The 27,262-nt window shown below is 46.8% G+C and overlaps 2 protein-coding genes across 3 annotated transcripts in view; both read right to left on the bottom strand.

Annotated features, from left to right (window-relative positions):
• LEPROT (leptin receptor overlapping transcript) overlaps nt 1-6,815 on the bottom strand; it is a 52,059-nt gene extending 45,244 nt beyond the window's left edge. The window contains exon 1 of the mRNA XM_088442379.1: nt 6,685-6,815. Coding sequence (XP_088298505.1) covers nt 6,685-6,700 — 16 coding nt within the window. The 5' untranslated portion in view covers nt 6,701-6,815. The remainder of the gene's footprint in view (nt 1-6,684) is intronic.
• An 11,209-nt stretch (nt 6,816-18,024) lies between these two features.
• The window catches only part of DNAJC6 (DnaJ heat shock protein family (Hsp40) member C6), a 193,437-nt gene continuing 184,199 nt past the window's right edge, over nt 18,025-27,262 (bottom strand). For both annotated transcript variants that reach the window (XM_088442378.1, XM_088442377.1), the window contains exons 18-19: nt 26,561-26,737; nt 18,025-24,729 (exon numbers count right to left, since the gene is read on the bottom strand). In XM_088442378.1, the coding sequence (XP_088298504.1) occupies nt 24,628-24,729; nt 26,561-26,737 (279 nt within the window). In that variant the 3' untranslated portion in view covers nt 18,025-24,627. The remainder of the gene's footprint in view (nt 24,730-26,560; nt 26,738-27,262) is intronic.

The following is a 27,262-nucleotide window of genomic DNA, read 5'->3' as shown; positions in this document are numbered from 1 at the left end:
TGTAGATTAGGGGGGAGAGATGTGTGGTGTGATGTGTAGATTAGGAGAGAGCTGTGTGGTGTGATGTGTAGATTAGGGGGAGAGCTGTGTGGTATGCTGTGTAGATTAGGGGGAGAGCTGTGTGGTATGATGTGTAGATTAGGGGGAGAGCTGTGTGGTATGATGTGTAGATTAGGGGAGAGCTGTGTGGTGTGATGTGTAGATTAGGGGAGAGCTGTGTGGTGTGATGTGTAGATTAGGGGGAGAGCTGTGTGGTGTGATGTGTAGATTAGGGGAGAGCTGTGTGGTATGATGTGTAGATTAGGGGAGAGCTGTGTGGTGTGATGTGTAGATTAGGGGGAGAGCTGTGTGGTGTGATGTGTAGATTAGGGGGAGAGCTGTGTGGTGTGATGTGTAGATTAGGGGGGAGAGCTGTGTGGTATGATGTGTAGATTAGGGGGAGAGCTGTGTGGTATGATGTGTAGATTAGGGGGGAGAGCTGTGTGGTATGATGTGTAGATTAGGGGGGAGAGCTGTGTGGTATGACGTGTAGATTAGGGGGGAGAGCTGTGTGGTATGATGTGTAGATTAGGGGGAGAGCTGTGTGGTATGATGTGTAGATTAGGGGAGAGCTGTGTGGTATGATGGGTAGATTAGGGGGAGAGCTGTGTGGTATGATGTGTAGATTAGGAGGAGAGCTGTGTGGTATGATGTGTAGATTAGGGGGAGAGCTGTGTGGGACGATGTGTAGATTAGGGGGAGAGCTGTGTGGTATGATGTGTAGATTAGGGGGAGAGCTGTGTGGTATGATGTGTAGATTAGGGGGAGAGCTGTGTGGTATGATGTGTAGATTAGGGGGAGAGCTGTGTGGTATGATGTGTAGATTAGGGGGAGAGCTGTGTGGTATGATGTGTAGATTAGGGGGAGAGCTGTCAGGTGTGATGTGTAGATTAGGGGAGAGCTGTGTGGTGTGATGTGTAGATTATGGGGATAGCTGTGTGGTATGATGTGTAGATTAGGGGGAGAGCTGTCAGGTGTGATGTGTAGATTAGGGGAGAGCTGTGTGGTGTGATGTGTAGATTAGGGGGAGAGCTGTGTGGTGTGATGTGTAGATTAGGGGGAGAGCTGTGTGGTATGATGTGTAGATTAGGGGGAGAGCTGTGTGGTATGATGTGTAGATTAGGGGGAGAGCTGTGTGGTATGATGTGTAGATTAGGGGAGAGCTGTGTGGTATGATGTGTAGATTAGGGGAGAGCTGTGTGGTATGATGTGTAGATTAGGGGGAGAGCTGTGTGGTATGATGTGTAGATTAGGGGAGAGCTGTGTGGTATGATGTGTAGATTAGGGGGAGAGCTGTGTGGTATGATGTGTAGATTAGGGGAGAGCTGTGTGGTATGATGTGTAGATTAGGGGAGAGCTGTGTGGTATGATGTGTAGATTAGGAGAGAGCTGTGTGGTATGATGTGTAGATTAGGGGAGAGCTGTGTGGTATGATGTGTAGATTAGGGGGAGAGCTGTGTGGTATGATGTGTAGATTAGGGGGGAGAGCTGTGTGGTATGATGTGTAGATTAGGGGGGAGAGCTGTGTGGTATGATGTGTAGATTAGGGGGGAGAGCTGTGTGGTATGATGTGTAGATTAGGGGGAGAGCTGTGTGGTATGATGTGTAGATTAGGGGAGAGCTGTGTGGTATGATGGGTAGATTAGGGGGAGAGCTGTGTGGTATGATGTGTAGATTAGGAGGAGAGCTGTGTGGTATGATGTGTAGATTAGGAGGAGAGCTGTGTGGTATGATGTGTAGATTAGGGGGAGAGCTGTGTGGGACGATGTGTAGATTAGGGGGAGAGCTGTGTGGTATGATGTGTAGATTAGGGGGAGAGCTGTGTGGTATGATGTGTAGATTAGGGGGAGAGCTGTGTGGTATGATGTGTAGATTAGGGGGAGAGCTGTGTGGTATGATGTGTAGATTAGGGGGAGAGCTGTCAGGTGTGATGTGTAGATTAGGGGAGAGCTGTGTGGTGTGATGTGTAGATTATGGGGATAGCTGTGTGGTGTGATGTGTAGATTAGGGGAGAGCTGTGTGGTATGATGTGTAGATTAGGGGAGAGCTGTGTGGTATGATGTGTAGATTAGGGGAGAGCTGTGTGGTATGATGTGTAGATTAGGGGAGAGCTGTGTGGTGTGATGTGTAGATTAGGGGGAGAGCTGTGTGGTGTGATGTGTAGATTAGGGGGAGAGCTGTGTGGTGTGATGTGTAGATTAGGGGGAGAGCTGTGTGGTATGATGTGTAGATTAGGGGGAGAGCTGTGTGGTATGATGTGTAGATTAGGGGAGAGCTGTGTGGTATGATGTGTAGATTAGGGGAGAGCTGTGTGGTGTGATGTGTAGATTAGGGGGAGAGCTGTGTGGTATGATGTGTAGATTAGGGGGAGAGCTGTGTGGTATGATGTGTAGATTAGGGGGAGAGCTGTGTGGTATGATGTGTAGATTAGGGGAGAGCTGTGTGGTATGATGTGTAGATTAGGGGGAGAGCTGTGTGGTGTGATGTGTAGATTAGGGGGAGAGCTGTGTGGTGTGATGTGTAGATTAGGGGGAGAGCTGTGTGGTATGATGTGTAGATTAGGGGAGAGCTGTGTGGTATGATGTGTAGATTAGGGGGAGAGCTGTGTGGTATGATGTGTAGATTAGGGGAGAGCTGTGTGGTATGATGTGTAGATTAGGGGGAGAGCTGTGTGGTATGATGTGTAGATTAGGGGAGAGCTGTGTGGTATGATGTGTAGATTAGGGGGAGAGCTGTGTGGTGTGATGTGTAGATTAGGGGGAGAGCTGTGTGGTGTGATGTGTAGATTAGGGGGAGAGCTGTGTGGTATGATGTGTAGATTAGGGGAGAGCTGTGTGGTATGATGTGTAGATTAGGGGGAGAGCTGTGTGGTGTGATGTGTAGATTAGGAGGAGAGCTGTGTGGTATGATGTGTAGATTAGGGGGAGAGCTGTGTGGTATGATGTGTAGATTAGGGGGAGAGCTGTGTGGTGTGATGTGTAGATTAGGGGAGAGCTGTGTGGTGTGATGTGTAGATTAGGGGGAGAGCTGTGTGGTATGATGTGTAGATTAGGGGAGAGCTGTGTGGTATGATGTAGATTAGGGGGAGAGCTGTGTGGTGTGATGTGTAGATTAGGGGAGAGCTGTGTGGTATGATGTGTAGATTAGGGGGAGAGCTGTGTGGTGTGATGTGTAGATTAGGGGGAGAGCTGTGTGGTGTGATGTGTAGATTAGGGGAGAGCTGTGTGGTATGATGTGTAGATTAGGGGGAGAGCTGTGTGGTGTGATGTGTAGATTAGGGGGAGAGCTGTGTGGTATGATGTGTAGATTAGGGGAGAGCTGTGTGGTGTGATGTGTAGATTAGGGGGAGAGCTGTGTGGTATGATGTGTAGATTAGGGGAGAGCTGTGTGGTATGATGTGTAGATTAGGGGAGAGCTGTGTGGTATGATGTGTAGATTAGGGGAGAGCTGTGTGGTATGATGTGTAGATTAGGGGAGAGCTGTGTGGTGTGATGTGTAGATTAGGGGGAGAGCTGTGTGGTGTGATGTGTAGATTAGGGGGAGAGCTGTGTGGTATGATGTGTAGATTAGGGGAGAGCTGTGTGGTATGATGTGTAGATTAGGGGGAGAGCTGTGTGGTGTGATGTGTAGATTAGGGGAGAGCTGTGTGGTATGATGTGTAGATTAGGGGAGAGCTGTGTGGTGTGATGTGTAGATTAGGGGGAGAGCTGTGTGGTGTGATGTGTAGATTAGGAGAGAGCTGTGTGGTGTGATGTGTAGATTAGGGGGAGAGCTGTGTGGTATGATGTGTAGATTAGGGGGAGAGCTGTGTGGTATGATGTGTAGATTAGGGGGAGAGCTGTGTGGTGTGATGTGTAGATTAGGGGAGAGCTGTGTGGTGTGATGTGTAGATTAGGGGATAGCTGTGTGGTGTGATGTGTAGATTAGGGGGATAGCTGTGTGGTATGATGTGTAGATTAGGGGAGAGCTGTGTGGTATGATGTGTAGATTAGGGGGAGAGCTCTGTGGTATGATGTGTAGATTAGGGGAGAGCTGTGTGGTGTGATGTGTAGATTAGGGGATAGCTGTGTGGTGTGATGTGTAGATTACGGAGAGAGCTGTGTGGTATGATGTGTAGATTAGGGGAGAGTTGTGTGGTATGATGTGTAGATTAGGGGGAGAGCTGTGTGGTATGATGTGTAGATTAGGGGGAGAGCTGTGTGGTGTGATGTGTAGATTACGGAGAGAGCTGTGTGGTATGATGTGTAGATTAGGGGGAGAGCTGTGTGGTATGATGTGTAGATTAGGGGGAGAGCTGTGTGGTATGATGTGTAGATTAGGGGATAGCTGTGTGGTGTGATGTGTAGATTAGGGGATAGCTGTGTGGTGTGATGTGTAGATTAGGGGGAGAGCTGTGTGGTATGATGTGTAGATTAGGGGGGAGAGCTGTGTGGTGTGATGTGTAGATTAGGGGGAGAGCTGTGTGGTATGATGTGTAGATTAGGGGGAGAGCTGTGTGGTATGATGTGTAGATTAGGGGGAGAGCTGTGTGGTGTGATGTGTAGATTAGGGGGAGAGCTGTGTGGTATGATGTGTAGATTAGGGGGAGAGCTGTGTGGTATGATGTGTAGATTAGGGGGAGAGCTGTGTGGTGTGATGTGTAGATTAGGGGGAGAGCTGTGTGGTATGATGTGTAGATTAGGGGGAGAGCTGTGTGGTGTGATGTGTAGATTAGGGGGAGAGCTGTGTGGTATGCTGTGTAGATTAGGGGGAGAGCTGTGTGGTGTGATGTGTAGATTAGGGGGAGAGCTGTGTGGTATGATGTGTAGATTAGGGGGAGAGCTGTGTGGTATGATGTGTAGATTAGGGGGAGAGCTGTGTGGTGTGATGTGTAGATTAGGGGGAGAGCTGTGTGGTGTGATGTGTAGATTAGGGGGAGAGCTGTGTGGTGTGATGTGTAGATTAGGGGGAGAGCTGTGTGGTGTGATGTGTAGATTAGGGGGTGGCTGTGTTACATTGTGTAGATTAGGGGTAGCTGTGTTACTGTGTGCAGATTAGGGGGCATGTGTGTGTTACTTTGTGTATATTAGGGGATAGCTGTGTGTTATATTGTGTAGATTTGTGTAACAGCTGAGTGTTACTTTGTGTAGATTAGGGGGATATCTGTATGTTACATTGTGTAGATTAGGGGGATATCTGTATGTTACATTGTGTAGATTAGGGGTATGTGTGTGTGTGTTACTTTGTGTAGATTAGGGGGATTATATTTGTGTTACATTGTGTAGATTAGGGGGATATCTGTATGTTACATTGTGTAGATTAGGGGATAGCTGTGTGTTATATTGTGTAGATTTGTGTAACAGCTGAGTGTTACATTGTGTAGATTAGGGGGATATCTGTATGTTACATTGTGTAGATTAGGGGTATGTGTGTGTGTTACTTTGTGTAGATTAGGGGGATTATATTTGTGTTACATTGTGTAGATTAGGGGATATGCAGGTGTTACGTTGTGTAGATTAGGGGGATATCTGTATGTTACATTGTGTAGATTAGGGGGTATGTGTGTGTTACTTTGTGTAGATTAGGGGGATTATCTTAGTGTTACATTGTGTAGATTAGGGGGTATGTGTGTGTGTGTTACTTTGTGTAGATTAGGGGGTATGTGTGTGTGTGTGTTACTTTGTGTAGATTAGGGGGTATCTGTATGTTACTTTGTGTAGATTAGGGGATATACAGGTGTTACGTTGTGTAGATTAGGGGATATACAGGTGTTACGTTGTGTAGATTAGGGGATATACAGGTGTTACGTTGTGTAGATTAGGGGATATACAGGTGTTACGTTGTGTAGATTAGGGGTATGTGTGTGTTACTTTGTGTAGATTAGGGGGGTATCTGTATTGTTACATTGTGTAGATTATGGGGTATGTGTGTGTTACATTGTGTAGATTAGGGGGGTATCTGTATTGTTACATTGTGTAGATTAGGGGATATATAGGTGTTACGTGGTGTAGATTAGGGGGTATGTGTGTGTTACATTGTGTAGATTAGGGGATATACAGGTGTTACGTTGTGTAGATTAGGGGTATGTGTGTGTTACTTTGTGTAGATTAGGGGGTATATAGGTGTTACTTTGTGTAGATTAGGGGGTATGTGTGTGTTACTTTGTGTAGATTAGGGGGATATCTGTATTGTTACATTGTGTAGATTAGGGGGTATGTGTGTGTTACTTTGTGTAGATTAGGGGGGTATCTGTATGTTACTTTGTGTAGATTAGGGGATATATAGGTGTTACATTGTGTAGATTAGGGGGTATGTGTGTGTTACTTTGTGTAGATTAGGGGGTATATAGGTGTTACTTTGTGTAGATTAGGGGGTATGTGTGTGTTACTTTGTGTAGATTAGGGGGATATCTGTATTGTTACATTGTGTAGATTAGGGGGTATGTGTGTGTTACTTTGTGTAGATTAGGGGGGTATCTGTATTGTTACATTGTGTAGATTAGGGGGGTATCTGTATTGTTACATTGTGTAGATTAGGGGGGTATCTGTATGTTACATTGTGTAGATTAGGGGATATACAGGTGTTACGTTGTGCACAGGGGAAGCAGTAGCCGTGCAGGAGTGTGGTGACACATAGGCCAGTGGGTGAGACTGGGGAGCACGGTACCTTTGATCCCGGCCATGTTGGGTACAGAGCCGCGGCTGCTATCTGTGCTGCACCCAGCGGTGTGTTATTACAGTGCTGGCAGCTTCCTGACTCCCAGCCAGTCAGAGGAAACAGGAAGCGCTGACAGACGCCCAGGCCCACAGCACCACTCTGATTGGTGGCCTACCCCTGTCGCTCACTTCAACCAAAGAACTGATTGGCTGACTGAAGCTCCCGCCTCCTGGCTAACATGTCTCCTCTCTGTTGCTGCAGGAAAACAGCCCAAGGAGGCAGATTCCGGGCGCCGTGCTGTTATTGGTCGCTCATGGCTGTGCGCGCGTTGCGATTGGACAGCGTCTGAGCGTCATGTTGAATTGTTTGGTCCCTATTGGAGCTTAGGCTGTCAGTCATGGAGACAAAGCCCTGAGAGATGATTGGATAGAATTGTGTGGTCACCTGACCTGCTTTGGTTACTGGGTTGTAATGTAAACAGCTCTGCCATGCCAAGCTCTCTCACTATCAGTCCACCACAGTCAGTGCAGTCCCTACTTTTGTGGAAACACAGGCTCTGTGTGATCCTTCTTAAAGCTATAGAGCAGGGTTTAGGCCACGTGTGGAACTATACATCTCAGCCTGCCCTGGCACTGCTTTGCTGTTAGGGCATGCTAGAACTGTGGCAGGGCATGCTGAGATATGTAGTTCCACAGCAGCTGTTGTGCCACACATAGATATAGAGGTTGCTTTATGCTCAGTTAATTGAAAGAGCATATTATTATTATCCTGTAAATGTTTAGGGTGCACCAAGGTGTCTGCAGCGCCATACACCAATAATGAAACAATCAGATAACATACAATTGTAGGTCATACATGTTGATCATATGTTATAACACCTGTGGGGTGGGGAGGCAAAGTTATAATCAGATTGTACTCATGTTATATACTATTAGCTACACTTTGAGCCATAAATAAAATCTGCATTTCATATTAACGCAGTAGTATTTACATATTTCTTTTACCCTTTATGCGGCAGCAATGCCGACAATCAACATCGAATTTCATGTTTTCATTGCACTGAGCTGTCTCAAAATTCACAAGTAGATGAAAATATAATGCGATTCATTCATTTATTACTTGGACTTTACGATGCTTGCCATATCAAGGGTTGAACTGTGCAGAGCCAGATTAAATGCCTGATTCAGCTTGGATCGCAGTTGCTAATACACACGCATTTGGCCGGTTGTTGCATTCTGTGCATGCGTATGCATCACAGAGCGCTTGCGCAAACCGGCCCATGCGAAGTACCGTTTGTGGGTGGTGACGGGGGGAGGGGGGCGGCCAAACGCTGGCGTGCTAGAGCCTTCGCACACTGGGCCTGATTCAGGGCTCGCAAGTGGGTCGATGTTGGGCCAGTGCGTATGCGCACGACGGACCCGGCTCCGTCATGCGCATCCGCGAGACCCGGATAGCGACGGGTAAGCCGTCGCTATGGGTCTCGCTACAAAGGGGGCATGCTGTCGATGGTGAGTGACAGCACACCCCCTTTGGTGGGTGTGCCGGGGGCATGGCTGGCCAGACGGAGGCGTTCCCATGGGAACGCCTACCATCTGGGGCCGGCCCCACTGACATCACAAGTGATGTCAGTGGGAGTGCTCTCTGCTCTGATAGAGCCAAAAGCACTCCAGGGCTTGCGGCAACGAGACCCTACCACAAGGGTCTCGTCGCAAGCCCGATGGTCGCGATGGTCTTGACCATCGTGACCATCTTTTTGGCCGCTCGCTATAGCTGTGGGTGGTCACCCACAGCTATGCGAGCGGCCAGGAGGCCATTCTAAAATCAGGAAGGATGGGCCTGATTCAGAGTGAGCGCTCTGTCAGAGCGTCCGGCTCTAAATCAGGGCCACTGTTTCAGGGGCGTGCATAAATTATCCACTGCAAAGCCATACGCAGTGTGAGGTGTCATAGCGTGCGTGGCTCTTAGCAAATTCTGAGTAATGTCAGGGCTTGTGCAGGTGTGCGTATGGGTCCAATGGTACTCGATTGTACCGATGGTTTCACTATTCTGCTAAGCATTATGGATGTGCGTATGGCATACCTCCCAACATTTCCAAACGGGAAAGAGGGACAGGGTGCGTGCCTAAGGCGGAAAAGGGGGCGTGGCTTCCTGAAAAGGGGCGGAGTCAACAAAAACCGGTGTGGAGTCTCGCGGCTTCACCCGTCTTTGTCACTTTGGGGGCGTGCCCAGCACTCTCCGAGATGCTGGGCAGCCCCCAGGCTCTCCGTACAGAAGAGAACAGTTGCCGTGCGCATGCGCACAGCATCTGTTCTCCTTCTGCACACAAGCTGCTCTGCAACGTTGTGCTCTCCCAACTTCCCCCCACCGCGGGACACTGCAGCCCGCAGGTGGGACAGCAGGACAGTTCCAGAAAAACGGGACTGTCCCGCTGGAAGCGGGACAGTTGGGAGGTATGGTGTATGGTAATGTGGACACTCTTATGCGGTCCTGAGTTTGCATTGCGATCGCAGTGGATTGGCTTGCTATCGCAGTCGAACTGCGTGCGTACGCAGTATTGCGATCTATGGAGAGTCAGGCCCTAAGACCCAATAGGGCCCAGTTGAGGTACCATACTGATTTGGGCTTTCCTCCTGGCGCTGATTTTTATTTATTTTAACTCGAAAAACATTAAAAAAAGGGTTAGGTTAATCTGGGCCCTGCAGACTTCAAAGGACATTAGGCAGGGGCCTAGCTTGCCTAATGGGTGACCCGGTTATGATCCACAGCATGCATGAGCAAAGCATATTTTGTGCACCGCTACTTTCTTCGGGGCCAAGGAAAGTGCCGTGGGCAATCTGCATGAGGAGGATATGCCTTAATGATAAACTATGAGTAAAAGGAGAATTTAATATACTTACTGGAATTGTCCATTCCCGGACTGGAACATAACAGAGACCACAGATTGATTAATCCCCTCCGCCGTGTTCTTGTGGCCTGATTCCTGTCATAGGCTGAGCCTGTGACAACTATTGGAGAGAACTTAGTATAAAGTTTGTGCACCTGTCTGTCCTGGTGAACAACAGACTGGGCTCTAGCCCCGTGGGTGCTTCCTACTCCTCTTTCCCAAATCAGGGCCTGATTCTGAGCCACAGGCGATGCTGATATTTACGTAGTTGAGCGATTTATTTGCAAGTGTGCATGCGGGAAAATTTCTGAAAACTCCAACGGAGCATGCGCGAGTGTACGCACACAGAGGAGAAACGCCACCCTCCATAGGGCTGCAAGTGTTGATGGCGTGGGCCATGGTGCCGGGGGTGTTACAGTCTGCAGGGTTACGGTTAGATAGACTATAGATAGACAGTAAAAAGGTCAACAATGAACTAAGCAACAGAGAAAACTTTCATGTTTTTCAGACTCAAAAACACTCTCACGATATAAACTCTCATCCAGATGTTTTCCCATTTTGAAGATAAAACTCCCCCAATGTGAGGGCTCACTGCTAAACTCTCACATGTTCTAACCTCTCACCCTAGTACATTTGGCCCCAGAAGTTAGACAGTCAATAGGTCGACTGGGGAAAAAGGTTGATATGGACAAAAGGTCGACACTGAATGTCAAAAGGGTCAAAAGGTCGACATGAAAAAGTGTTGACACCAAAAAAAATGGTCTATTCTACCCATGATTTCTTTATTTTTATATTTAGGGTTAGGCACTTGCTGGAGGGTTAGGCACCAGGAGGGAGGGTTAGGCACTTACCAGAGGTTTAGGGTTAGGCACTAGAAGGGACGATTAGGGTTAGGCACTTGCTGGAGGGTTAGGCACCAGGAGGGAGGGTTAGGCACTTACCAGAGGTTTAGGGTTAGGCACTAGAAGGGACGATTAGGGTTAGGCACTTACCAGAGGTTTAGGGTTAGGCACCTACCCCGATGGTAAGCATCAGTAGGGAGGGTAGGGTGAAGATTAGGGATGAAAAACAAAACAGGAGTTGAGCATTTTTGTGTCGACCATTTTCGTGTCAACCTTTTGACCCTGTTGACCATTTTTACCGACCATTTGTACTTGTCGACCTATTGACTATCTAACATCTGGTGTCTATCTAGACACTGTCAACCTTTTTACTATCTGTTAATCCACACCCAGTCTGCAGAGACGCCTAAAGTGGATGTCTCAGTCCTTGCTCAGTCAGACGCAGGCTTGTACCCCAGCAGAGGGGCTGATACATGCATATACTCTCAGCTGAGTCTCCGGCAATTGACATATCTCAGAATCAGGCACACAAAGACCTGACACAGCTCAGCAGCACAGAGAATTTAGCCACAACCTCTAGCTATAAGTATATTAATCTAAGGGAAGGTGTATTGGACAATTCGTGCCACACAAGTACACTTGCTGATTGTCCCGTTGTTAAAATGGGGACAGTGCAGATCAGAGCCGTAACTAGACTTTTTGGTGCCCTGTGCCAGAGAGAGCATTGGCACCCCCCCCCCATTTTTTTAAATAGGGACATAATATAGTGCACCTGAAAAAGGGCCATGTCCTCATGGGGAAGGGCCAGGGAAGAGATAGGGGAGGCCAGGAGATGCTGGGGATAAAAGAAGAGGAAGCTACAAGTGAGAATGATAATAATCAGGATAAGTGACAGGCCCAAACAGCGCCCCCTGCCCTGCGGTGCCCTGTGCCATGGCACTGGTCGCACTACCCTAGTTACGGCCCTGGTGCTGATGAATTTGGGAGGATCTCCAGGTCCTGACCTTGATGGTTATCCACAGGGGTTACCTTCCCGTAGAACAGGGGTTATGAATAATTGCTGATGGTAATGGCACAATAACCAGTAGAAATAGCATGCCCAAGCAGTCACTGGAGGGCAGGCCCTGCTGAGACTTGTAGTTCCATAACTGTTCGCCATCTAATTTTGACTTTCAGATGTTACACTGGCAGTCACCATCCCAGGGGTGGTAGGAAGCGCACCAGCGTTATTCGGCACATGGCTGATTGTTCCCAGGGGTGTGGGCCATAAAGTTTTTTTGGGCCCTATTTTGCTAGCAATTTCAAAGAAGTGAGTCCCCATTGCATTTCACAGTAGGGTAGGGGCTGCACGCCATGCCTTCCTACTTTGCCCGTCAGGCTGGAGGTATGCCCATTTCTTCCAGAGCTGCTGGCTGGCCCCAGGCCTCTCTCTCCAAGGTATGGATGCCACATGCAACCTCCTAGCCTTCACCCCCCCCCCCACCCCAGCCTCTGGCGGCACTGAGGCCTGCAGGTGGGATGGTTGGGAGGTATGTGCATATCTAAATACACCCACATAAAACTGCAGTTCTGACACCTACTGTTTTAGGGCACCAAGATCGCATGAAACTCTTAGCCAGGCCATGACAGTTTTATGGGAATAGACTCCAGAAATGTAAAAGGGGAGATGGAGAGAACCATGGGAACATGACACAAATGAGGAGTTGCAAAGCCCTAATTTCCTCTGATGAAACCGACAGCTATTATCCCAGGCCTTCCGCACTGTCCTGAGCTCTTCGGGATACGGAGGAGAGACACAGAATTGCATTCACCTATTCTGCTTTAGTGCCTGTGAGCTATGGGGCTCATTCAGACCCGCTCGTGAGCGTCAGGACGCTCGCAAGCGTGTCGATGTTCCCCACTGCGCATGCGCACAACATAGGGAGTTCCCATGGGAACGCCTTCCGTCTGAAGCCGGCCCCACTGACATCACTAGTGATGTCAGTGGGAGTGATTTTGGCTCTGATAGAGCCAAAATCACTCCAGGGCTTGTGGCAGGGAGACCCTACCGCAGGGTCTCCGTCGCAAGTCCGATGGTCGCGATGGTCAAGACCATCGCGACCATCTTTTTGGCCGCTCGCATATGCTGTGGGTGGTCACCCACAGCTATACGAGCGGCCAGGAGGCCGCTCCATTTTCATGGAGGAGGGCCCTTTCAGAGCGAGCGCTCTGGTCAGAGCGTTCAGCTCTGGATCAGGCCCTATGTACAATCCTTATCCACCATAAAAACCTAATCCGGTCTCCCCCCTCCTCCTCTCGCCAACTACTGACCCATCTCTCTCCTCCCTTTTGCCTCCAAACTCCTTGAGCATATTGTTTACAGCCACCTTACCACCTTTCTTTCCTCCCACTCCCTCCTTGACCCTTTTCAATCTGGCTTCCGTCCTCTCAGCTCCACTGAAACTGCCCTCACAAAAGTCAGCAACGACCTCCTTGCTACTAAATCCAAGGACCACTACTCTCTGCTCATTCTCCTTGACCTCTCTGCTGCTTTCAACACTGTAGACCACTCTCTACTTCTGCAAATCCTTCACTCCCTTGGTCTAAGTGACACTGCCCTCTCCTGGCAATCCTCCTACCTCTCTGACCGATCCTTCTCTGTTTCCTCTCATGATTCCTCTTCCCCCACAGAAACTTCTTACAGTAGGTGTTCCCCAAGGTTCTGTTCTTGGACCTCTTCTATTCTCCCTCTATACGTCCTCTCTAGATGAACTCATCAGCTCTTTTGACCTCGATTATCATCTCTATTCTGATGATACTCAGATCTACCTTTCCTCCCCTGATCTCTCCCCCTCTCTCCTCACTCGTATCTCCAACTGTCTCTCTGCTCTCTCTTCCTGGATGTCCCAGCGATTTCTTAAAATGTCTAAGACTGAGCTGATCATCTCCCCCACCCTCCTGCATAACCTCACTGCCCACAATTTCATTGATTGACAGGCAGAGACGTTTGCGGGGCTGCTAGCGTTCCCGGAAGAGGGGGCGCGTCACCACCATTTTCCAGGAGAGACGCAGCCAGAGTCTGCATCCATGGGCGCACATTTCCTGGCCTTGCAAGCCAGCCTGCATAAGCGCACAGCACAACATCATGACAGATGGTTGTGATGGTGATCTCAGGCTGTGACCTCGGTCACAGCGCTGGGATCGCAGGCGCTGACAGGAGGCGTCTCTTCTCTTCAGACGCCTCCTGCAGTATTTGAATTTTATAAGGACAGAATTGCAACAAGGCCCCTTGAATGCGACCTTGCAATTCCATCCACTGCTGAATCAGATGCTCAGTTTGCAACCAGTTATGCAAAACACCCGCCTCTCTACTATAACACGTCTGTAAGGCGGTGCATCTCCGTGCGCCTGAATAGCCACCTCCAAGGAACATTTCTGTATCAGTGGGTATCAATTGCTACTGCGACTCTGTGCATACGCACCGCAGGAGGCAGGCGCTTTGCGACTTTTAAGCTACTTAGACGCATACGCGGTTGAAAAACATGAACTATGGCCCTCATTCAGAGCCGTACGCTCTGAGCAGAGCGCACGCTCTGCATGAGGGCCGGGCTCCATTTTCATGGAGCGTCCTCCTGGACGCTCGTATAGCTGTGGGTCACCACCCACAGGCTATACGAGCGTGCATTTTGATGGCCGCGATGGTCGTGACCATCACGACCATCGAAATTGCGAGCCGGAGCCTGCGGTTGAGGTTTTCAACCGCAAGCTCCGGAGTGATTTTGGCTCTATCAGAGCCAAAATCACTCCCACTGACATCACTAGTGATGTCAGTGGGCCGGCTTCTGACGGGAGGCGTTCCCGTGGGAACGCCCCCGTCAGGGAGGCACGCCCCCGGCACGCCCACCAAAGGGGGCGTGCTGTCAATCAACATTGACAGCACGCCCCCTTTGATCGGACACAACGAGCGAAGGAAAGTCCTTCGCTCGTCGTGTCTGGCGCATGCGCACAACGGAGCTCCCTCCGTCGTGCGCATGCTCAGTGCAGACCATCGACCCACTTGCGAGCGGACAGCGGCTCGCGAGTGGGTCTGAATCAGGCCCTATATGTGCAGAATCCCAGACGCAACTGTGGGAAAAGACGCAAACACAGACCCCTCTACGTCTAACTCAGAATCATGGCCCTCATTCAGAGCCGCTCGCTAGCGGCAGTACGCTCGTTCCGAGCGATGTTCGCACATCTGCGCATGCATACGGTTTTTAGTACGCATGCGCGAACCAGTCAGTGCGGCCGAAAATCGTTTGTACGCTATATAGCGAGTGCCTGCTATTTTGAGTGACAGAATGAGGCGTATGTGGGTGGTAACAGGGGAAGGTGCTTGAAAACGGGGGAGTGGAATTCGAATGCAGGCGTGCTTAAAGGTCAAAACGGGCGTTTTATGGGTGTGCATAATTAAAATAGCAGCGTCAATGACCACGTCACTTGGTTTTTTTTAACTCAGAACTGCTCGCAAAATAGCGGTTGAAAAAACCAACCACAAGAATAGCGAGCAGTTCAGACGCTGTACGATGTACTCGATTAATCTAATAAATAGCGGACATGACGTATGGTGCGAGCGGCCAGGGGGCGTTTTTATCAAATAAACGAGCGTATGTTTTGCGCGCTCGTTCAGACTTAGAGGTGTGAACAGACTGCAATTTGCGAACGGATCATTTGAATAGCCACCCCTTGTTTTTGAACGAACGACCGCAAATAGCGAGCGGCTCTGAATCAGGCCCCATGTCCTATGTGTACACATAGATATTTGCTTTCAGCGTTTCCCCAATGTTTCCCACCTACAGCCTGTGCATACAGGGAGAATACAGAAACCCACTGATGGAACTTGTAAGCTCTTGTGAAAGCACTTTAGTGCGTTGAATTGCAGAGGCCTTATAAAGGCCTGTAATGTAGTTGGGTGTACCCATTTTATTGACATTCTGGCCTAGGGGCCTGATTCAGCTTCAGACGGAATTGCAAAGCAGCACGCAAGCAGTTCTGCGATTCCATCCTTACAGTTATGGTAATGCAGCATCGGATAATCTGCGCGGAACATCGGCCAGCTAAGTGACCCATGGAGACCGCCGCTGCAGAGAGGAAGAGGCCAGGAAATCTCTGTTAGCTGACGGAGATGGGAAAACGGAGGCTGCCACCGCAAACAGCAATGCAGGAACCGTACTGCACATGTACAGTACAGGACAGGCGACTGCGCAGTTTCCTGACCATCTGCGTGCACTGCTGATTAAGGGCCTGCGGAGTCTATTTACTAAGCTTTGGAAAGAGATAAAGTGAACAGAGATAAAGTACCAGCCTATCAGCTTCTAACTGCCATGTCACAAGCTGTGTTTGAAAACTTAGTTAGGAGCTGATTGGCTGGTACTTTGGGCCTGATTCAGAGCCGGACGCTATTTGCGCTCGCTCGTTCAGAAAATAGGGGTGGCTATTGAAATGAACCGTTCGCTCTTTGCGGTCTGTTCACGCCTCTAGGTCTGAACGAGCGAACCAAACATGCGGTCGTTTTTTGGAAAACTACGACCCCTGGCCGCTCGCATCTTACGTCATGTCTGCTATTTATTAGATTAATTGAGTACATCGACCAGCGTATGAACTGCTCGCTATTCTTGTGGTTGGTTTTTCCTACCACAATCTTGCGAGCAGTTCTGACTATAAAATAACCCAGTGACGTGGTCAATGACGCTGCTGTATTAATTATGCACACCCATAAAACGCCCATTTTGACCTTTAAGCACGCCTGCGTTCTGATCTCCACTCCCCGTTTTCAAGCACCTTCCCGTTACCACCCACATATGCCTCCTCCTGTCACTCAAAATAGCAGGCATTCGCTATTTAGCAAACAAACGATTTTCGGCCGCACTGACTGGTTCGCGCATGCGTATTACGATCCGTACGCATGCGCAGTTGTGCAAACATCGCTCGGAACGAACAAGCGGCCGCTTACGAGCGGCTCTGAATCAGGCCCTTTATTTCCATCCAAGGTTTAGTAAATAGATCCCTATGGCCCTCATTCAGAGCCACTCGCTAGCGGCAGTACGCTCGTTCCGAGCGATGTTCGCACATCTGCGCATGCATACGGTTTTTAGTACGCATGCGCGAACCAGTCAGTGCGGCCGAAAATCATTTGTACGCAATATAGCGAGTGCCTGCTATTTTGAGTGACAGAATGAGGCGTATGTGGGTGGTAACAGGGGAAGGTGCTTGAAAACGGGGAGTGGAGATCAGAATGCAGGCGTGCTTAAAGGTCAAAACGGGCGTTTTAAGGGAGTGCATAATTAATACAGCAGCGTCATTGACCACGTCACTTGTTTTTTTTTAACTCAGAACTGCTCGCAAAATAGCGGTTGAAAACACCAACCACAAGAATAGCGAGCAGTTCATACGCTGTACGATGTACTCGATTAATCTAATAAATAGCGGACATGACGTATGGTGCGTGCGGCCAGGGGGCGTTTTTATCAAATAAACGAGCGTATGTTTTGCTCGCTCGTTCAGACTTAGAGGTGTGAACAGACTGCAATTTGCGAACGGATCATTTGAATAGCCACCCCTTGTTTTTGAACGAACGACCGCAAATAGCGAACGGCTCTGAATCAGGCCCTATGTTTGTTGTTCTGCCTCGGACATTTCCTGCACAAAACGTACCTTCACCCAGATTCATCATCTTCATCACTTCCCATCTTCCTCGCTAAGGACTTACGGGCTGATTCAAAGATGTTCGGTAAATGTTCATCTTTGTGCACAGCAGCAGCACTGAAATCCGCAAAATCCACAGGGGGCATCTAGCATAAAAATACTGCTGGCCTCTGCGTCCAAAGACTCAGCATCGATATACTGCATGAACATCTAGCGGCCATCGAACATCTGAGTAACCCTCGAGTTACCCAGGATGTCCGGCAAAAACACGCTGCCGGGGCCAGTAAAACTGCGCCCAAGTTTTCTACAACACTCCACCTCCCCGTCTCCAGGCGACTACCGACTGTCACTCACCCGACTGCTGCAGCTGCACGGCATCCGACATTGCGGAACGGCTCCTGCGCAAATCATAATGGGCAAACTGGGCAAAAATTGATTCGGCGGTCAGCACTGAATGAGGCCCTTATTTGGATCTGACGCACAGAGCTGCGCTAACAGATATGATACTCTGTATACCTAAAATTCCTATTATGAAACAGGCTAACATCGAATAACAGAGGTTCCTACAGTAAACGCACCACAGATAAGGTGATGTAGGCTTGTTTAAAGCAAGCATATTCCCTTATGGCAGGGGTCTTCAACCTTTGGCCCTCCAGCTGCTGTGGAACTACACATCCCAGCATGCCTGGAGGTCCAAAGGTTGAAGACCCATGCCTTAGGGTATATTTTCCCCAAGAAATAAACCTCTGTACAGTACGTTAAGTCTTATATTTTGCATTGTTATTTTATTGTATTTATTTACATCTTTTCCTTTTTGTACTATTTATCTGTGGAGCTCCCACCTCTACTGTGGTCTGAAGGAAACAAAATTACCAGCCGCGTAATGATATAATAACGCTACAAGAAGCCTTTATTTTTTTGTAAGAAAAGAAATGTATGTTTAATCTCTTTAAACCACAAACAAGCATGAAAATAAGTCGTTGTTGTTTTTTAATGGTAAAACAGATACATTTTTATTTTGTGAGATGAGTAAATGTTTTTTGTTTTGTTTTTTCAAGGAGTTGAAATAGAAACTTTATTACACAATTCTAAAGCCATGATGCCGGGCTAGCAGTCTAAGTGAGATTAAAGAATACATTACATTGATAGGCTGTTTTATTATATAGGTCTAGAACACACAAGAATATCTACAAACATAAATAAACCATTAACAAATCACAGGATATTTATTCACATTCCAAGGAAGCAAATGTTTGTTCAAAAGCTCATGTCTGTCATAATACATGGCCTATTGTATTTAGCTTCGTTTTATTTTGTTTGTTCTATTTTGTATTGTGTTTTTGTTATTTTGGTTTTTATTATATAAAAAAGGGCAACTGAACATTTTATAGTAGTTATAACAATTGCATCGATATAAAGTAGAGTATTCGTTAAATAAAAGCATAAAAAGAAGGGAATGCAAAAACGTTTCTGTAAACAAAAATGATTGTCTTAAACAAAAAAATTGCCGATGCGTTCGCACCAACGGCTTTTTTCTATCCTGTTCTTTTTGGATGTTTAGGTTTGTGATGTCTATGTAGTGTGTAATAAGCATACTATTAAGCGACTGTCGGAAATGGGAATACTCTTCATGAAAAAAATAAATAAAAATATATTTTAAAATAAGAGATGTTTCAGAGCAGTTATTAGGAGAGCGTTCATGGGAACAGTAACACACAGCGACCAGGCAGAGATTAGCTTTGACCAATCTAATGCAAGTTCGATAATGAAAGCAAATGTTTGTCTAGTTCATTTGGGTTAGTGCACAACCAGATTAATAAATAACCTCCCCCATGTGCCTGGTTTGCAGGTGCCACATACAGGGATTGATATAGTAGCACCTCTCCCCGTCTCCCAATAGGGTGTTTAACCCATAGCAGCCAGCTCACATTTGCTTTCATCAGGAAATATGGAATGTGACGTCAGTCCCACTCAGCGCCTGCAGTCTGCCCTAACCAACTCTAATGACCCCTGGTTTTTCAGATCTAGGACAGCCTTGTGTTTAAATCCGCTAAACCCCAGAGTCTGTGAGCAGAAATAAGCATTAACTGCTACCCGGGGGATGCTCGCGGCTCTTGGAATGAACAGCGACGGGCAGTTTAGAGATTGCACAGCACAACCTGTGGATAATTGTCAATAGACCTGATTCAGCAAGGATCGCTCTTGTGATTACGGATGCAGACGGCCATTTGTTGCGTACTGCGCATGCGTATGCATTGCAGTACGCGTGTGCAAAGGCTCCACTGCGATCGCAGTGACCACGCATCGCAGAGTGATTGACAGGAAGTGACCGTTTGGAGGTGTTGATGGGGGTCGGGGAAACACAGGCATGTCAGTACCTTTGAACGTCGTTACAGAGGCGTGCATAAATTAGCCACTGCGATGGCTAAGTGCATCATTTTGTTTTCATTGTCTTTGAACTGTATTTGCAACACTTTTTGGTCAACCTCCTACCAGTCTTACTTTCCCTTCCATACCAGGCTTACACTTTCCCTTCCATACCAGGCTTACCTTCCCGTCCATACCAGGCTTACTTTCCCTTCCCTACCAGTCTTACTTTCCCTTCCATACCAGGCTTACCTTCCCGTCAATACCAGGCTTACTTTCCCTTCCCTACCAGGCTTGCTTTCCCTTCCCTACCAGTCTTACTTTCCTTTCCATACCAGGCTTACTTTCCCTTCCCTACCAGTCTTACTTTCCCTTCCTTACCAGTCTTACTTTCCCTTCCCTACCAGGCTTACTTTCCCTTCCATACCAGTCTTACTTTCCTTTCCATACCAGGCTTACTTTCCCTTCCATACCAGTCTTACTTTCCTTTCCATATCAGTCTTACTTTCCCTTCCCTACCAGGCTTACTTTCCCTTCCATACCCGTCTTACTTTCCTTTCCATACCAGGCTTACTTTCCCTTCCATACCCGTCTTACTTTCCTTTCCATACCAGTCTTACGTTCCCTTCCCTACCAGTCTTACGTTCCCTTCCATACCAGTCTTACTTTCCCTTCCATACGAGTCTTACGTTCCCTTCCATACCAGGCTTACTTTCCCTTCCATACCAGTCTTACGTTCCCTTCCATACCAGTCTTACGTTCCCTTCCATACCAGGCTTACTTTGCCTTCCCTCCCAGTTCTACTTTTCCTTCCATACCAGGCTTACTTTCCCTTCCATACCAGGCTTACTTTCCCTTCCCTACCAGTCTTACTTTCCCTTCCATACCAGGCTTACTTTGCCTTCCATACCAGTCTTTCTTTCCTTTCCATACCAGGCTTACTTTCCCTTCCCTAATAGTCTTACTTTCCCTTCCCTACCAGTCTTACTTTCCCTTCCATACCAGTCTTACTTTCCCTTCCCTACCAGGCTTACTTTCCCTTCCATTCCAGTCTTACTTTCCTTTCCATACCAGGCTTACTTTTCCTTCCCTACCAGTCTTACGTTCCCTTCCCTACCAGTCTTACGTTCCCTTCCATACCAGTCTTACGTTCCCTTCCCTACCAGTCTTACGTTCCCTTCCATACCAGTCTTACTTTCCCTTCCATACCAGGCTTACTTTCCCTTCCATACCAGGCTTACTTTCCCTTCCCTACCAGTCTTACTTTCCCTTCCATACCAGGCTTACTTTGCCTTCCATACCAGTCTTTCTTTCCCTTCCATACCAGTCTTACTTTCCCTTCCATACCAGTCTTACTTTCCATTCCATACCAGTCCTACTTTCCCTTCCATACCAGTCCTACTTTTCCTTCCACACCAGTCTTACTTTCCCTTCCCTACCAGTCTTACTTTCCCTTCCATACCAGGCTTACTTTCCCTTCCCTACCAGTCTTACTTTCCCTTCCCTACCAGGCTTACTTTCCCTTCCATACCAGTCTTACGTTCTCTTCCATACCAGGCTTACTTTCCCTCTTACTTTCCCTTCCATACCAGTCTTACATTCCCTTCCATACCAGGCTTACTTTCCCTTCCATACCAGTCTTACTTTCCCTTCCATACCAGTAGTAATCTCACCAAATGTGTATTAAAGGGGACAACTCTGGTAACCTATCCCTTTTCTGGATGCTTTCCATGCACTACAACTCTCAGCCATCAATTCGTCAACCAGCATCATAACCACTCAATCAAAACCCAATCCTTACTTAGGGGTCTATGTACTAAGGGCCTGATTCAGAGCCGGACGTTCTGACCAGAGCGCTCGCTCTGAATCAGGGCCCTCCTCCATGAAAATGGAGCGGCCTCCTGGCTGCTCACATAGCTGTGGGTGACCACTCACAGCATATGCGAGCGGCCAAAAAGATGGTCGCGATGGTCTTTACCATCGCGACCATCGGACTTGCGACGGAGACCCTGCGGTAGGGTCTTCCTGCCACAAGCCCTAGAGTGATTTTGCGACGGAGACCCTGCGGTAGGGTCTCCCTGCCACAAGCCCTAGAGTGATCAGAGTCAAAATCACTCCCACTGACATCACTAGTGATGTCAGTGGGGCCGGCTTCAGACGGTAGGCGTTCCCATGGGAACGCCTCCGTCTGGCCCCACGCCCCCGGCACGCCCACCAAAGGGGGCGTGCTGTCGATGATGATTGGTGCGAGACCTGGAGCGATGGAAAGCCCGTCGCTCCCCGGGTCTCGCGCATGCGCATGACGGAGCTCCCTCCGTCGTGCGCATGCGCAGTGGGGAACATCGACCCACTTGCGAGCGTACTGCCGCTCGCGAGTGGGTCTGAATGACTCCCTAAGTGTTGGAGAGAGAGAAAGTGGAGGGTGATAGAGTTCCAACCAATCAGTTCTTAACTGTCAGTTTACAGGCTGTGGGGTCTATGTACTAAGCATTTGAGAGAGATAAAGTAGACGAAGATAAAGTACCAACCAATCAGTTGCTGTTAGTTTACAGCAGTGGTCTCCAACCTGTAGCTCGTGAGCTACTGGTAGCTCGCAGTCTTCAATTTGATAGCTCACCTAGCTGCAGTACTGCTGAGTCAACTAGGAGGAAGTGACCTCTGTCGTGTGCTCCACCGTGGCATCAACTCCATTGGTGGAGCCACAGGAAAGCACGTCAGGTGATTGCCACAGCCTCTACAGCAATCACCTGACGTGCTTCCCCGTAGTTCCACCCATGGTGTCTACGCTACGGCGGAGCGAGTGACTTCCACCCAGCCCTGCTGGAAAATCACACAGCAGCCTTGCTAATATCTTTTGCTCCTCTACTGCACGTACCTCCTTGGAGACAGCAATTAACAGTGAAATGTGCCTGTGCTTAACTTTAATTTACAAACTGCAACAATATCACTATAATAATTAAATGCATTGTTACTTTTTATGAAACATTTTTTTTTTCATTAAATTACCTTCAGATTTTTTTTTTCTACAATTTTAGCAGCTCTTCAGGTTTAATTTTTCTGAAGTAGCTCACACCTGAATTAAAGTTGAAGACCACTGGTTTACAGGCTAGTCTTCCATGCGGAACTTGAGTTATAGTACAATTTCTTTCTTCCTACATTTAATTTCCACACTCCTGTAATATGCACTGGATAGGTCAAAGCTTTTTGCTGGTTGCTGTCAATGTTACCATGTTGGTAAATCAATTTCAGCGTTCATAGGGCGATTTCACACACACCAGTTTTGAGTGGCCGGCAGAAAAAGGGTGTTTTTTATCCTGTGGATATGTCCCTTTCACATACAATGGTTTTGTGCTGTGTGTGATGCTTTTGCCGCGTGTATGAATTTTTTTCCAATCTTGAACACTGAAACCGTGGACGGCAGCCGCCCTTGTCAGCGGATATTCCCGGCTGTAACACAGTGACCGCGTTGTGTCCGTGCCGTCTGACAGGTCCCATATATTTACATAGTTCACTAAAATTAGTACACGGCAAAAAAACGCCTGTTTTTTTGCCGGCCGGTCAAAACCGGTGTGGCTGAAATAGCCCTTAGGGATAGACGCAACTCAGGGTGTTGGCTGTTTTCATATTTAAAAAAAAAAATAAAAATTTAGTTATTGAGCAGATACTTATCTCAGTATTATACTATAGGACAATGGGCCTCATTCAGAGCCGTTCGCTATTTGCGGTCGTTCGTTCAAAAACAAGGGGTGGCTATTCAAATGATCCGTACGCACATTGCAGTCTGTTCACACCTCTAAGTCTGAACGAACGAGCAAAACATACGCTCGTTTATTTGTTAAAAACGCCCCCTGGCCGCTCGCACCATACGTCATGTCCGCTATTTATTAGATTAATCGAGTACATCGACAAGGGTATGAACTGCTCGCTATTCTTGTGGTTGGTGTTTGCTACCACAAATTTGCGAGCAGTTCTGGCTCTAAAATAACCCAGTGACGTGGTCAATGACGCTGCTGTTTTAAATATACACACCCATAAAACGCCCGTTTTGACCTTTAAGCACGCCTGCGTTCTGATCTCCACTCCCCATTTTCAAGCACCTTCCCCTGTTACAACCCACATACGCCTCATTCTGTCACTCAAAATAGCAGGCACTCGCTATATAGCGAACAAACGATTTTCGGCCGCACTGACTGGTTCGCGCATGCGTACTAAAAAGCGTACGCATGCGCAGATGTGCAAACATCGCTCGGAACGAGCGTACTGCCGCTAACGAGCGGCTCTGAATGAGGGCCAATGATCATATTACGTAATAGAAACAATACAATGCAATGATGTAGCGATATCTGTACACTTTATGTAAACCGATACACTGACAGAACTTGATTAACGCCCTTCAGATTCCCTGCGCTTTGCAGAATTAAAGCTCATATTTATGTTACTCCTATATGAAAGAGCATCTTGTAACAGTGACACAGATATATATTGTAGTTCTCACACCTTGGGGTAGATTTACTTACGGGCGGTTTGCCAAAGCTGCCAAGAATGGGTGGCTTTGACAGATAGTTTTAAAACGGCAATCGGAATGAATTCTAAATAAACCTGGCTTTGCATCCATTCCTATTGCCGTTTTAAAACTAACGTTTTAGGAGAAGAGTGTTGCTGCCCTTTTCCCGAGTACGCCGTCAGTAGGGTACGGTACTTTCTACAAGATCCTGAAGGAAGCTAAGCGTGTAACACAAAATATCTTCCCACAGGAAGCTGTAAAACATGCAGTTTTTGATATTGGATATGTCAGGGTTTCTCAGAAATAAAAAAATAACAAAAAAAAAGCAAAAACACCAGGCACATTCAATGGAAATGAGGGGGGGGGGGGGGGTTAGTTGTGTTTAAGTTAAATGTTTCAACTCCAGAGGATTTTTAATTTAAACCTACATATAAATAAATTAATAAATATATAAATAAATAAATCATCAGCAGGGGAGAATAAGACGCCGATATTTACTGCGATGAGCGGAAGGTAAAATGCTCACTCTCTAGAGGAAATTTCTACGTGACGGATGTCATTCTTCCCCTGACGTAATGAGACGGTAATGAGACTGGACACGGGTGTATGACGATAAACAAAGGTCAGTCACATTCATGGATGAATCTTATACTAGATGGAAGCTACGGGCGGGATTTGCAGACTGGAGTAGCTTAATATAATGGTTTCTGTCCTTGATTTTCAAATTCCGACCAGGCGTCATTGAGCTCCATAAAAATCATCTTTGCATATTGCTCATAGGGCTGGCCGGTGGCCTGTAATATAAACATAGCAACATTATTACAACGGCAGAGGCAGGAAGTCTTCACCAGCAGTGACATCACTGAGAAGGCAACCTATGCAGTATGCTTGCAACAAGTGACATCACTGATGGATTGTCAGTGTTCTAATGAATATTTAAATAGCAGACGCCACAGCGGCTTTCATTGTGTTTAGGTGACACAGGGGGACTTTAAAGAAAACCATTATACACCACCCGCTAAGACTCCTAATATCATGTGACCGCTATCATGTGAACAGTGGACTTGCCAGCCACAACCACATTATATAGAGCCCATTGCATAAAAAAGACACTCCCTCCACATGTTTTCTTAACTACATATATATACGTATAATGTGCAGAGCCAAACTAGGTGTAAAGTGTAATTTGCAGAGCCATGCTACGTGTAAAGTATAATATGAAGAGCCATAATAGGTGTAAAGTATAACTTGCAGAGCCATACTAGTTGTAATGTATAATAAGCAGAGCCATAATAGTTATAACGTATGACTTGCAGAGCCATCCTAGTTGTAAATTATAATGTGCTGAGCCATCCTAGTTGTAAATTATAATGTGCTGAGCCATCCTAGGTGTAAAGTATAATATGCAGAGCCATACTAGGTGTAAAGTATAATATGTAGAGCCATACTAGGTGTAAAGTATAATATGCAGAGCCATACTAGGTGTAAAGTGTAGTATGCAGAGCCATACTAAATATAAAGTGTTATATGTAGAGCCATCCTAGGTATAAAATATAACTTGCAGAGCCATCCTAGATGTAAAGTGTAAAATGCAGATTTATACTAAGTGTAATGAGTAATATGCAAAGCCATACTAAGTGTAAAGTGTAATATACAGAGCCATACTAGGTGTAAAGTGTAATATACAGAGCCATGCTAGGTGTAAAATGCAAAGCGATCCTAGGTGAAAAGTATAACTTGCAGTGCCATCCTAGGTGTAAAGTGTAATATACAGAGCCATACTAGGTGTAAAGTATAATATACAGAGCCATGCTAGGTGTAAAATGTAATATGCAGAGACATGCTAGGTGTAAAGTATAACTTGCAGTGCCATCCTAGGTGTAAAGTGAAATATGCAGAGTCATACTTGGTAAAATGAGTAATATACAGAGCCATACTAGGTGTAAAGTATAATATACAGAGCCATGCTAGGTGTAAAATGTAATATGCAGAGCCATGCTAGGTGTAAAGTATAACTTGCAGTGCCATCCTAGGTGTGAAGTGAAATATGCAGAGTCATACTTGGTAAAATGAGTAATATGCAGAGCCATGCTAGGTGTAAAGTATAACTTGAAGAGCCATACTAGGTGTAAAGTGTAATATGCAGAGCCATACTAGGTGTAAAGTGTAATATACAGAGCCATACTAGGTGTAAAATGTAATATACAGAGCCATCCTAGGTGTAAAGTATAACTTGCAGTGCCATCCTATTTGTAAAGTGTAATATGCAGAGTCATACTTGGTATAATGAGAAATATGCAGAGCCATGCTAGGTGTAAAGTATAATATACAGAGCCATGCTAGGTGTAAAGTATAATATACAGAGCCATACTAGGTGTAAAGTGTAATATACAGAGCCATACTAGGTGTAAAGTGTAATATACAGAGCCATACTAGGTGTGAAGTGTAATATACAGAGCCTTACTAGGTGTAAAGTGTAATATGCAGAGTCATACTAGGTGTAAAGTATAACTTGCAGAGCCATCCTAGGTGTTAAGTGTAATATGCAGAGCCATACTAGGTGTAAGGTATAACTTGCAGAGCCATCCGAGGTGTAACGTGTAACATGCAGAATTTTGTACTCACTTTGTCCGGGTGAACCACTAGCACAGCTTTCCGGTACACTTTTTTAACTTGTTCTGGGGTGACCAGATCTGCCATGCTGACCGGTTTCCACTTTGTTTCCCCTGCCCAAAGCACGGTATGCATTGTAGAGAGCAAAGCTCGGATGTTCCTCTCTTTGCCTTCAATCCAATCTAAAATCTGCAAAGCAAATGCAATGCATCCATCAACCAACATTAAGTCTCACTCCTGATCCAGATAGCCCTTTATAGTGTTAGCCATTGTTGCTGCTCCTGAAATCATACATCCTAATGCTTGGAAGGGTTTCATTACCTTCCCTAATCTACAGACTGGGGGCTATTTACTAACTAAGGGCAGTAACTCGCAACTCCCAAAAACACATTCATTTGCTTTCATTATCTGAATTGCACCATACGGCACCTTTACACTTTGTCAGTGAACTCTTTGTACTAAATGACAGGAGAAGAAGAGCTCCCCTCATTTTCAAATGAATAACCGGAACATCCCCATGGGACCATTGGTGTGCTCAGGCAATAAACTCCTGACCACCCCCATGCTTCCTTTTAGGTCCCAAATAAGATACGGTACTTACAATAACCTATACGTACTTGTTCTTTTCATTTAAGCAAACAAGTATTGTGAGTTAAAGCTTAAACAAAGGGACTGTTCTAGAAAAATCGGGACATATGGGGTCCCTATAAACAT

Source organism: Taudactylus pleione, unplaced genomic scaffold, assembly GCF_031769625.1.
Source record: "Taudactylus pleione unplaced genomic scaffold, aTauple2 ptg000310l, whole genome shotgun sequence".
In the NCBI taxonomy this organism is placed as follows: domain Eukaryota; kingdom Metazoa; phylum Chordata; class Amphibia; order Anura; family Myobatrachidae; genus Taudactylus; species Taudactylus pleione.
Note: the sequence above shows the minus strand (reverse complement) of the source record. Positions and strands in the feature narration are given on the sequence as shown.